At 42.3% G+C, this 13594-nt stretch overlaps 1 protein-coding gene across 4 annotated transcripts; it reads right to left on the reverse strand.

Moving 5' to 3' along the window:
* Window positions 1-1405: 1405 nt before the first annotated feature.
* mud (mushroom body defect) lies at window positions 1406-13588 on the reverse strand. 4 transcript variants are annotated; one of them, XM_018014200.2, is made up of 14 exons: window positions 13258-13583; window positions 13029-13154; window positions 12771-12945; window positions 12172-12713; window positions 12014-12101; window positions 11841-11947; window positions 11643-11750; window positions 9897-10860; window positions 6451-9833; window positions 4721-4816; window positions 4260-4558; window positions 4094-4193; window positions 3654-3962; window positions 1406-3492 (listed from the first exon to the last, which is right to left on the reverse strand). In XM_018014200.2, the coding sequence occupies exons 2-14, from the start codon at window positions 13065-13067 to the stop codon at window positions 2098-2100; spliced, it is 7605 nt and encodes a 2534-aa protein (XP_017869689.2). In that variant the 5' UTR covers window positions 13068-13154; window positions 13258-13583; the 3' UTR covers window positions 1406-2097. The 4 variants fall into 4 exon arrangements, with proteins under 4 accessions (XP_017869689.2, XP_089330091.1, XP_089330090.1 ...); XM_089473965.1 differs by having other exon boundaries at window positions 6451-10860; window positions 13029-13068; window positions 13258-13588; XM_089473964.1 differs by having other exon boundaries at window positions 6451-10860; window positions 13258-13586.
* Between the last annotated feature and the right edge of the window lie 6 nt (window positions 13589-13594).

Here is a 13594-nt window from a genome sequence, read left to right on the forward strand (position 1 = left end):
CGATCGATCGCTCGGTCGAGACGACAAAAATAAGTAAATAATAAATATACATACGAACATACTTTTGCATATAAACAATATGTAGATTTTGTATAAAGCCTGATTCGACTTGGGACAAGATTATTTAGTTAAAAAACAAAACAACAACAACAACATAACAACCACATTGTCTCATTTGCAAAATGCCTAAAGTTTTATCTCTTGATAACCAACAACAGTTTGATTACAACCATATCAGTTGGTAATATTTTAGTTTGATCCCAGATACACCCAATCCGTTGTACTATATATATACTATATATATTTCTCCTAAAAATATATCCCATTGAATTGGATTATAAACTGAAACGCAGTTTGCTAATCAGGCTACGGATATTCCGCATAAATGCATATGCATGTGGTCTATTAGGCGATCTATTATGACGCCTGCTGCCAATGGGAAAATGGAAATCGCGAAGACGACGCAATATCTGGGAGCTCAGAGCTCCGTGCAAACAAACAGTTTACGGCTAGTTATTACGGCAAAAAAATAAAAATAAAAACGAAAGAGAGCGAGAGAGCCAGACAGACAGAGAGAGAGAGAGAGAGCGAGAGAGAGAGAGAGAGTAGCCGACCTGGACCGCTATTCCGGTCAGGTTTGTAACTTACATACATTTTACATAAATTTGTTGTTGTTGTTGCTGCTGCGCGCACTTGGCTTAGTCACAGTTACTATCCACTATATTTAACCATATGCTAAATTATGTCAGCGGGCCAGATGAGAAGGCCCAAGACCAAATACTGGTTCGATTGATTCCGCTCTGAGCGAGCCTCCTGCTTACCTTCCTCTGCGAAAAATTCAAAAAAAAAAAAAAAAAAAAAGCGAAACTCGTTTCATTTGCGGTGTCCTAAAAAGTATTCATTCAATGCCCCACCTCACAGCAAAAGCGCAAATGCCAATGGTACTGATCGGATTAATATATCATTTATGTCTACACAATAGCTTCAAAAACATCACATAACTGTCAAATAAATTGGCTTCGTTTATTAACTAAATATGCTAATGTCTAATCGAAAATGTCTCGAAATGATTAAGTCGCATCATTCATTCCGCTGGAATATTCTTAAATGGAGTATCCATAACTGGAGTATCCATAACCCTTCAATCTCCCGCCCAAATTCAGCTTGAAGTGTTGCTGGTGCCCGCTGGAGGTAAGACACGGCTTTGAAATGTTTCAGTAGAATAGAATATACGATAAGTATTGGAATTCGAGGCGTTAAGTGTCTAGTTTTTGTATATCTATAGTTCTTACATAAAAATATATATGTAATAATATTTATATATATTTATATACATATATATACAAATAATATATATATGTATATAAACTGGTATTTAAATGTATATTAATATGAGCTACTGATATTTATTTCTGGTATCTGGTGATCTCAAACCATTTATTGTTGCATAAAAAGATCTATTCAAATTTCGCCTTAACGCATCATTCGTTTCGGCTAACATACAAATATCCACACATATATATATATATACACATGAATGTATATCAATGTGCACGGCAAATATATTGTTTATCATAGAATAGAGTTCATTAACATATTTTTGTTCATATACAATACAATATATAAAGTGAGCGAGTACTCTTAACATAGAACGTGTTAGTTTTTTGACTTTGATTGACAAAAACAAAAATATATGTGCATATTATATTGACATTGGAGTTATTCGACTTATTTTTACAAAGAATTAACTTAAGCTGAGAGAGAGAGAGAGAGAGAGATAGAGAGAGAGAAAAGATTTCAGCAGCACGTTTCACTCGGCTGGCAATTAATATTTAACTGTACAAAAGGATGGCCGCGGCAGGATCAGTTCATCTGATATCTATATGGTATATTGCAGTTAAACACATCTATTTGCGTTTGAACATGTTGCTGAGCCGTCGCTTCGGTGGCGAGTTCTGCAAAGGAACAACGGAAGTTTCACATATTAAACAAATTTCGATTGCAATCTTGATTATTGACATAAAATCGCCTGCTGTATATCGCCTGTTGTGTGCCGCCTGCTGCCTGCCGCCTGCCGCCTGCCTCATCCTCACTTTGCTAGAGAAGCAACAGCATCAAGCCCACGACAGCTGTGGCCGTGAGGTAGCTACAGAACGGCATTAGAAATATGAACAAGACAATGCCAAGACTCAGGGATTTGGTGAGGCCCATGCGATGCCGCCGGCGTTGCCAGAGACGCATCAGTATATTGCCATGCCTGCGATGGGGTAAGTGTCGCGATTCGCTCAGCCGGTCCATGGTGGTCACGTTTATCTGGGGCAAGCGATGCGTACGAATGTGGCTCAGCGAGTACGTCGTCCACGATTGCAGCGACGAGCAGTTGGTGTTGCAGCTGGCGTTCGAGGTGTTCTCCGTAGCGTTGGACGCGCTGTGCGGCTGCCTCTGCGGCACGGTCTCTATTAATTCATAGCTATATTGCAGCGGCTGCAGCTCAAATGGCGCCGTCGAGGCTGTCTGGCGGCACAGCTCTTCGAAATGGATATCGTGGCTGAGATTGTTAACGGCAGCGATGCTAGCGCCGTCACTCAGCCACGCGCAAACGTGATCCTCCTCGAATTGCTGTAGCGCAGCCAAGTTGGAGTCGCGGTCGCAGTCGTATTTGGCGACCAGCGCCTTCAACAAAGCTGGCTGCTCCTCGTCATCCCAATGGGAATGTGAGTTGCTCATAGCTGCCCGATCCACACAAAAAGTGGCCGCCTCAAGATCACTGCTGCGCTCCAGCTCGGACTCCGCCTTGATGTCCAGGCAATTCCAAGTCTTCTTATCCAATAGCATCGTGGCACCCATGGCCATCAATGAGCCATTATTGCGGTTGAGCACGCAGTAATTGTTGTTCTCATTCGGCTTAGATAGGGCATACGTTCCATTGGCAAGCTTCAAAGATTCTTTGGTATCTTCTTCTTCCTCTTCTTCTTGTTCTTCTGGAGGATCTTCATCAGAATCGAGCAGCTGCCTGCCTCGATCGAACCATCCAATGCGTTGATCCTTAATCTTGCTTCGCTGCTGCATGCGCTTGTGACTCATCTGCGCCGTCGACGACAATCTAGCACGGGATCTGCCTCTGTTGCCGTACAAGTGAATGGATTTGCGCGAAATGGATTTGCGTCGGCGTCCACTTGAGACACTTTGGGTGGCGGATGTTAGACTACTGCTCGAGCTGGTTGTTATTAAACGACGGCGACAGATGCTCGGCCTGCCGCTCTGATCATTCGACGCCGCCAAGGGCAGAGCATCGTTCAAGTGCGGTGTGACTTCCTGCTCTTGCTTTATCAGCTCCTGGCCATCGGCTGGCCCATCACAGTGGACAATTAGCTGCTGCCGCTGATCATAGAAGGAGCGGCTGCTGCGCGGCGTCGATGTACAAAACGCTGTTTGCAATTGACGGCGATGCATAATGCCCTTTAACAGGCTCTCTTTACGGTGACGCCGCCTCTGTGAAGGAGCATATTATTCTTTTAATGGGCTGTGGCGGCATCAACCACACAAAAGCACGAGGACGTTTATAGGGGGCACGACAACAGGCAGTAAACACAGGCTAAAACACAAGAGGAGACGACAGAAACACACAGATGCTCTTTGCTTGCTTTTCTTACCTCGTCCCGTGGCAGACATTGTCCTCCTCCTCCGCCGCCGCCGCCGCCGTTGCCAATGCTGAAGCGAGATGCGAAGATCTTAAAGCGGGCCGGGGTCTTGGCCGTACCACTATTATCACAAGTCTCACGCAGTATTTCCCGCGGCGGCTCCGAGCCGCCAAACGACAGACGGCCGCCATTTTTGCTGGGCGTTGGTGGACCCGGACGCTTATAGTGTGTGCCCATGGACTTCTTGCGCATACCAACACCGTGGCCATCTGTGGTGCTCAGCAGCGCACTCATGCTGTCGTCCAGGCTGTGTGGCCCATCCTGCCAAAGATGAGTTACATTAAAACACATTAAAGCCATTGGCCATTACTAGAGATGCAACCAACCAAGCGAAAAGCCTCAGCCCTCAAACACTCCCTTCATCTTGATCGCTATGGTTTTTGAATGCTTACTTTAATATCGTCCTCCTGGGCGCCCAGGTCATACTGCGCCGCATAGGCGCTCTTCAAATGCGGCGGCTGCAGCGAGTTCCGATACTGCAGCTCTTCGGCCCTTGGGTTAGCAAAAAAAGGAAATATATTAAAAATTAAATAACACTTAAGTGAACGATGGACGTACGTCATATTGGGAACGGTGCCCAGCTTGAGATCCGTCAGGTAGGTGTTATTGAAGACCTCGCCCTCTTCGTCCTCCATGGCCAGATTGCTGCCCAGATTGGCGGATGGTGCACTTGGCCGCTTGAACGGCTGCCAGTCCTCTACAGCGGGCAGAGATGACATTGCCGGCAGCTCCGCCTCCTGCAGGTGCCGCAGCTGCGTACTGACAATCGCATGTTTCTTTTGCTCCTCCAAAAGCTTCTCATTCAGCCGCACAATCTGAGCGGACAGCTTCCGCGTATGCTCCTCATACTTGGCGACCTACGATGTGTGAACATGAAAAGTATTTGGATTTAGTTTTGGCCCAGAATATCCATGTTCAATAGATTCGGGTAGTGCACAATGAAATAGTTTCCATTGAAGACATGATGATTACTATTATCACAGTCAGTCACTCATATTCTAGCAGTTATGCCAACTCACCTGAGCATGCAGCTTTTCCAGTTCAGCCTTGTGGTTAGCCGCCTCGCGCTCCTGTTTCTCCTTGATACGGCTCACCTCCGCCGTGTACAATGTGCGCTATAGTTGTCAGATTATGTGGTTTTTAGGGTAAGTGGCGAGTGGTACGTGTGAGTGGTGAGTTAATGGGTGAGTACAGGGAGGTAAGTGGTGATTGGTGAGTAAAAGCACAAGGGAGTGGTGAGTGATAAGAGTGAGTGGTGAGTGGGTGAGGAGGTTAAGTAAAACCAAAAGGGAAAATAGGATATCGAAAGCAAACGAAAAAGAGACAAATTTATATATATATATATATATAATATATTTATGATTAGCTTTTCACTATGATGTCGTTACTTTTTGTATACTTTGTTCACTCTTTATTAGAATTGTTGGAATTCAGTCACAGAACACTTATTAAAGCTAATTTCATTTACAAACATTTAAAGAAAGTTTCGGACGTTTTTCAACTCAAAATTCACGCGGACTTTTAAATACTAGACTAATATCAACATTATTGGCCTGAAGAATTAAATATGTTACGCCTAAGACAACGATCAACATCATCACTAGTCTTAACCAGATGTTTTCTTTATGCTCTTTGCATTTTTGTATTTGATAGCATTTTCCTGCTTTACGACGCTGATTCAAATTGTATTATGTATGTGTGTATGCAAAGTGTTTAGTGATAAGTGATAAGAGTAGGTATTGTAGTTGGTGGAGTAGAGAAAGAGAAGAGGAAACAAAGAAAATGCAATTTAATTTACAATGTGATTGACAATCTAGTTAATCTACTTGTTTGTGAATCGTTTGTATGCGTAACTACAATGGCGGGTTTAAGCAACAGCTGGTCGAATCGCCTCTCCTCTGATGATTGATTGCTAGAACGTCTTAATCAGTCCCAACCAACAACACACACATAAATAACATAACACGACAGAACAGGACAGACACAACTACGAAAGAGCAAACATAGATGATGTCCCTCTTAAAGAACTAATATTACATTTCAACATCTACAATACTGAATTCAAATGAGCTCTCACATGACGCTGACTACAGCTGAAATTAGTTTAGACACGGCAGCTCAAGTCGAGAGTGCCCGACTAGGAAATATCCTGGGCCATTGAAAACCCCAAATTCACTTCAAGAAACTAGCCTTAGCGGCTAATTCAAATTATGAATTATTTGTAAAGAAGTAGAGTGAGATTGAGGATGGGCCAACGAAATATATATGATCTCTAATAGGATCTAGGATCTAGGAGTATATATACACAGACAGATCGCATCATCTGTTAAATTTGCTGCAGACTAGATGATTTTCTCTATATATATTTATGATCCACTATTGTGATCTATTATCTATTAGCCAGCAATGAAGAAAGTCATATTAAAATCGTTTAGACATTAGACAACTTTAGCCTTTTGGGTCCACACGAAAAGTGCACAAACTGAAGTCATTAAATTTAGGCATTTGTTATAAACTTTGATATTGAAAAGCTTCAGATATTAATTGCAAAATTAGCTCAAAAAAACATCTAAATGATATATAATATTTGTTTTAGTACAGCGTCATATTGAGCTAATGAGTTATTGTGTGCACGAGAGAACGAAATGTTATAGATATCAAAAACAGTTAAGGCCAGCACAAATCAGACAACAAGAAGCATACGAGTACAATATGTTTATAAACTAGAGCAAGTCGGGCGTTTACTTACCATTTTGGACTTCATTTTTTCCAGTTTGCCCTCCATCTCCAGACGGTGATCCTTCAACCGTTGCTCACAGCGAGACATCTCTTCCTTGGTTTCACGATACTTTGCCTGCAATATCTGGCAATCGAGGTCGCGCTGAATGAGGCTGTCTCGCTGCTGTTTCAATTGCAGCTGGGTTTCCTGCAATTCGCTGAAGCGCTCCATGGTCTGCATCTCAGTTGCCTTTATTAGCTGTTCATGGGCGCTACGGATCTCAGCTAGTTCAGCATTGCACTTTTCCAGTTCCTCATTCAGAAGGTTTTGCTTACGCTTCAGCATTAATTCACGTTCCTTGCTCTTGCTGCGCTCCGCTTCAAGTTCAGTCAACTTATTATTTAGTTCAGACGTCAGGGACTCGTGCTTCTTCTTCATTGCTTCCAGCTCCTGGTGAGCTGCCAATAGTTCTGACTGCAGCTGCTCCAGATTCGAGCGGTCTTGCTCCGACTGCTCAGCACTGGCAGCGGCATTTTTTTCATGGGCTATAATTAGGTCACGCATTGCATCTTTGGACTGCTGCAGCTGGTCTTTCAACTCTGATAGCTGTTTCTTCTGCTGCACTATTTCAGAATTGAGTCCACCAATTTCATGGACCAGTTTCACCTTCTCATTCTCTGTCTTTTTCGCCTGATGCTCCAGATCGCGAATAATATTGTGAGCCTTCTTTGACTCTCTCTCATACTTCATTAGTTGATCACGATATGCATCGCGTTCTGATTCTGCCTCAACGCGTAGCTGCTCTAAGGTGGCCTGCTTCTCCTCCGACCGGTTCGCACGCTCCTTTGTCTTGCGCAAGTCCATCTGGAGACTCTCCTTTTCGTTTTGTAATGCAGTGATTAGCTCCGCCTGTTCGGTCTGCTTTGCCTTGGACTGAGACATTTCCCGTTGTGTTTTGGATAATACTGCTTGTTGTTCGCCCAGTTTAATGGAAATTTTCTCCAATCGCTTGGTGCTCGAGTCCAGCTGTGTTTTGGTCTTCTCCAATTCGTCCTCTCTCTTACAGATCAAGCACTGAACATCTGCCAGCTGCTTTTCGATGATGCGCTTCTGCTCTATCTGCTGTATTTTCTCCTGTTCCAGGTTCAAATTCTTGTGCTGTTCGCTCTTTAATAAGTCCTCTAAATCATGAACCTCTGTTGCAGCTAAATCTTTTTCCAACACCTTCTGCAAAGCCAGCTCCAACTTTTGCTGAGCAGACTCTAGTTTTTGCTCTGACTGTTCAAGTTCGCCCTTTGTCTTCTCCAACTGCATAGATTTGGCCATGATCTCTTTTTGAAGTGTTTTGATCGTAGCCTCGCCCATCTGAAGGAGCCGCGTTTTCTCCGCAAGCTCCCATTGCAGCTCGTTATTTATTTTCTCCAAGTTCTCGGACTTAGCTACAAGCTCTTTTTGAAGCGTCTGGATGGTAGACTCGCCCATTTGAAGAACCTCCGTCTTCTCCGCAAGCACCCGCTCCAACTCGCTTCTTGAGTTCTCAAACAGTTGGGTTTTCTCTTTGATCTCTTTTTGAAGCGTTTCGATCGTAGACTCGCCCATCTGAACGATCTTCGTTTTCTCCGCAAGCTCCTGTTCCAATTCATTTCTTGATTTCTCAAACTGCTGGGATTTTGCCATGATCTCTTTTTGAAGTGTCTCGATCGTAGACTCGCCCATTTTCATTAGCCTCGTCTTCTCCCTAAGCTCCCGTTCCAACTCGCTTTTTGACTTCTCAAACTGTTGAGATTTTTCCATGAGCTCCTTTTGAAGCTTCTGAACCGTAGACTCGCTCATCTGAACGAGCTTAGTTTGCTCCGCAAGTTCCTGTTCCAAGTTCTCTTTTAGCTGGTCAAACTGCTTAGTTTTGGCCATGATCTCTTTTTGAAGCCCCTGGATTGTAGACTCGCCCATCTGAACGATCTTCGTTTTCTCCGCAAGCTCCTGTTCCAATTTTGCTTGTATTTTATTGGCAGCCCTCAGTCCATCTTTAATGCCAGCCAACTCCTGAGACTCGGTCTCAGCATGATTTCCATTTTGTACCGTTGCTGCTTCAGTTTTAATATTAATGTGAAACTTGTGCTCAATGTTGCCCTTTGAGTCCCCATTTGTATTGCTAACGTCATTCTTATGAGCAACTTTTAGATCCTTTTGGATTCGCAGCTCTTCGCCAATATTTTTGCATTCTACCTTTTTCAGTGTCAGCTCTTTCGTAACTTTATCACATTGCATTTCCAATTGACCTAGTTTGCCTGTCAGCCTCAAAATAGTCTCGTTGTGCTGCCTTTGCATTGTGTTTTGCTCCTGTCTCCTTACTTCTTCGGACTGCGCTACATTGCGTTCTAGAACCTTACATTTATCGTTCAATCGCTCATATTTCATCACAAGCTGTTTGAGCTGATTGTGCAAGAATTTAAGCTTCATGGGCAACGCTTCTATGTTAACCTCCTCAATTGCTGGCTTCAAATATGGATTCATGGTGTCCAAGATGCAATCAGAGATGTTGCTTACGACCGTGAGTTCTTCAGATTGCTGCAACATCTCGGATTCCTTCTGCTTCAGCTGGTTCTCCATTCGCTCTACCCAATCTATCAAAATCTTCTCGACTTCTTCCAGGCCATTTTCCGAGGTTGCCTCTAGATTAAATCGAGCGCATATTGTTTGGATGAAGCTCTGCAACTGCTGTTGATTATTGCTTAGTGCCTGCTGAGCCTCGTTTACCAACTGCTCACTATCAATTGCAACCTTATTATCATTCAGCAGCTTCTGAGTTTCGATTATCCGCTTCTGGTAATCAGCCATCTGCTGCTGATAGTCACTTAACTGCTTTAGAGTTACCTTTAGTTGTTGATTAGTAGACTGTAGCTGTTCCTTACTACCATTCAGCTGCTTCTCAGTTTCTTTCAGCTCCTCCTTGCTATTATTCAGCTTCTTCTGAGTTTCGTTAAGCTTTTGCTGATATTCAATTAGCTGTTGCTGGTAGCTATCAATTTGCACCTGGTAGTCGTCTACATGTTGCAGACTAAGATTTATCTGCTCCTGTGGCTCTAGCAAATCATCTTCGTCCAGCGGCTCCTGTTGCTCCTGCCCCTCCTCCTGCTCAGCAGCAATTCTTTCTTCCTGATCATGATTAAACTCCTCCAAAGTATCTTTAAGCTTCTGTTGATATTCGTTAAGCTGCTCTTGAATATCATTCAGCTTCAGATGGGCCGCTTGAAGCTGGCCGTTCGTATCGTTTAGCTTCTGTTGGTATTCACTAATATGCTGCTGGTTCATAAATATTTGGTTTTCCTGATCAGCAATTATTTCTTCCTTAGCCAAAATACGCATTTCAAGATCCTGCAGTTCTTGACTACGAGCCGATGGGTCTTGATTTTCTGTAATCAAGCGATTTTGTAGCAACATACGATTTATACCACAAACCTTAATTAATTCCCTACCAATTTTCGTTATTTTAGCATCCTTCAATTGAAGCTGTTCTTTGACCGGTTCTGGAATCGTCTGGACGGCAATGTCACACTGCTGAGCACTTACTGGAGTTTCTTTATTGGTCTGGACGGCAATGTTACACTGCTCAACATCTACAGGAGGAGTTAACTGACTTTCTTCTTTGATTGTCTGGATAGCAATGTTACACTGCTCAACATCTACTGGTGGAGTTAACTGAGTCTCTTCTTTAATAGTCTGGACGGCTATGTCACACTGTACAACATCTACTGATGATGTTGACTGACTCTCTTTGATTGTCTGGATAGCAATGTCACACTGCTCAATATCTACTGGTGGAGTTGACTGACTCTCTTCTTTGATTGTCTGGACGGCAATGTCACATTGCTCAACATCTACTGGTGGAGTTAACTGACTCTTTTGCGACCCGGACGCCGTCATCTGAGCCTGCAGTTCCTGCACACGTTTCTGTTCTCTCTTGTAGCGGACGGATATATCGGCCAAGCTACGCTCTACCAGGCCCAATATCTGTGAGTGATCAGGCGACAAAGTTATTTCTGGTTGATAAGGCTGTACAATCATTAACAATTCATGCAAAATGCTCTTCTTTTCTCTAGCAATGGCGTCCAGTTGATCGCGCAGATCATCGTTTTCGAGCTCTTTCTCGCGCAACTGCTTGTCAATTACGGAACTAGCTAAAGTTTCCGGTGTGGTATTCATACTAGCCGTCGATTGACTTGTATCGAGCAAATCCGATGAAGCGTTGAGGACCTCACGGCCATTATGCAACTCGGTGCGAGCCTCCTGCAGGCATCGCTCCACCTCGAGTTTATCACGCAACAGACTAGAGATTTCAGCGTCCTTGGTGGTCAACGACTGAGTAGCAGCAGCCAGTCGGAGTTCCAGATTTTCTACCTTATCAAGGCAATCGTAAAGCTGTTCCTCACAGGATTTGTGCTGAGAATTAAATAAATCGGTTAATTGAAGTTTCAAGCAGACTTTCTAAAAAATCTAAAATCCACGAATGATCTTACCTTATCTTATCAAATATTATAGTTAGAGTGTAAATTAGATCGAAATGGGAAATAATTAAAGCTCGCTTAATTTAATTGATTGTGATAATGATCTATTGATATATTGCATAGTTTTCTATAAAAATAAGTTCTCTGGCGTTCATTTCTTCTTTGGGGAAACATTGATTGCACATTTAAGTTGCCTTAAACAGCATACATTTTTATTGAAACTAACTTGGGTGCCTAATTATGTGCTCTGTGTTATATACTTCTACAATAAAACAGACAGAAGGAATCATATGACAACTAATAAAATAGATGTGAATATTCCTGGACTACATGCAGCTGAATATGACTAAATGAAGGTCCCTATGTAAGAAATTAGGCAGTAATTTATACAAGATTTGGTAAATATTTGTGTCTGCTAGCCTCTAGCGCTGCATAAATTTACATTCATTTACATGAAAAATCACAAATATTACAATTTTCTATTATTAGATAACTTAAATATTTGCTAACTATTTAAACCTAAACATATTTAATCTATATACATAGTCGGAATACGATGTTTGTACTTTCCCTTTATCTATATTCTATTTTCAGACATTTTACTTTTTCTGTATTCTACTTTCTGTCTTTAGAATCTACGTAAGCATTTGTACTCTGGATTAAGCAATAAATGTGCGAATGTAATATTATTAGATATACTATAAAGTTGGAACGTACCCTCTCCGCTAATATGTTATAATTATCCTTCAACACCTGCACTTCATCTCTGCTCTGGGCAAGAAAGGCCTCCTTCTTGTTAATCTCTTTGAGCAGCTGTCGTTTTAGCTATTATTGCGGTAGGAAAGAGCGGAATTAATAAAAGATTCAGGTATAAGCGGCGTCTACCTGCGCCGCGTTCAGCACTCAATAACATACATTCTCAATTTCGTCGGGTACGATGTTATGTATGTAAGTACGCTCTTCGCTATCATTTTCCAGTGAGGCCGCAAGCTTGGCCAGTTGCTGCTTTTTCACAGTGTTCTCTGTGAAGAAATTCAATTGCAATTAAGCTTGTTCATAAAAGTCGAAGATATGTTTTCGGTCCATACCTTTACTAAGCGAAGAGATTAGTTGCTCATTCTCCAAAATTTGGTCTTCTAAAACAGTCTTTTCATAGCGCTCGGTCTCCAGCTGAGCCTGCGAAAGTTATTAAAGAATTAGAATATGGCTGCAAGATTAGATATTCTTGAGTTGGTTGATTTCTTACCCGCAATCCTAAAACCTCGCGTGTGCGCTGCTCGAGCAGCACTGTTTTTGGTGTCGACGGAGCGTAATTTGGGCTAACATCTAGTAAGCTGCACAGCTCACGTTGCACTGGATGGGGAGTGGCAAAATTCGTGCCCACAGTCGAATCGTTGTCGATTGAAGCCGAATCCTTACTGTTGCCATCGAGCTCAGAGGATTTTAGATCACCATTATTGTCGAATGTGGCGCCAACAGTTAGGAATGTGAGGCCACGCGGCTGCGACTGGGTCGGAGACGATTCTGCACTCTCAACAATTTCACTGATGCCAGCAATGGTCTCGCGCAAGTGAGAACGATTCATATCTGGATTTTTCATAGCCTGAGTGAAAAATGCCGCCATGTACTGCTGTGTAAGGTCTGGCAGAGTCCTGCAAATATTATGAAAATATTCGCTCGGGCACTGAACGCAAGCGTAGTGCATGAGAAGTGTGTAGACATAGGCATAATCATTTGCCATTATACGGCCATTGCGCTCCAGAAGCGGCTTAAAGTGTGGATACACATCTAAAAACAGAAGTATTCATTATTCACTATAATTGCGTTTTGAGCATCCGAATGCACCTTTTAGAAATGTCTGCAGTTCTCCCGGAGAAAATGGGGATGGGCTTTTGGGCGACGATGCCGATCGTCCAGATGACTGCCCAACTTGTACATACTGGGTATATTGTTTGAAAAAGTCCTCGATTTCGGAATCTTCAAGACAGATAACATTTGTAAGGAAATTGCACTTCTGAACCTAGTATTAAAAGGTAGGAACAGAAATTAATGGATGAATGGGCAATCCCTAGCCGGTCTCAGTAAGGCATTTAACAAACTTACCCACTGCAAGAGTAGCGCTTTCCACATACGTAACTCCATACTTAAAGTCAAAACAAAAAAATACAAAAAAAAAAAAAAAACAAACTAAAGATATACAAATTAAGACTACACGCTAGCGTCAGTTGCCTGCGAAAGAAACAACATTCGTTCACTTTAGTAAATGCCACGGCACAAAATGTGCATCAACATTATCACTATTATAATAAATTGCACTTTTTCTGAAACTTACACGTGTTTCAATTTTCACTCTTGCTTAAATCGACGCTCGTTTGAAACTGTGCAAAACTAATTCCGGACGCTAACAAAATGGGCGCGCTTGTTGCGAATTGCGATACTTTTACTTATCGAATAATTTTGAAGGAGTACCGATTACTCATGTAACAACAGGTCCACTGTTGCGAATATTTTGTTATTTTGTGATATTTTGTGAAAATATTTTGGAAGAAAATATTTTGTAAAGAAAATATTTTATTTCGAAATATATATATATATTTTATAAATGACTGGGAGGTCTGTTTAGTTTGATGTAGTTTTACTTTATGACTAGTTTGTTCCCGTAGACGAAA

Source organism: Drosophila arizonae, chromosome X (assembly GCF_054131065.1).
Source record: "Drosophila arizonae isolate 15081-1271.41 chromosome X, UAZ_ARI_1.0, whole genome shotgun sequence".
Classification (NCBI taxonomy): Eukaryota; Metazoa; Arthropoda; class Insecta; order Diptera; family Drosophilidae; genus Drosophila; species Drosophila arizonae.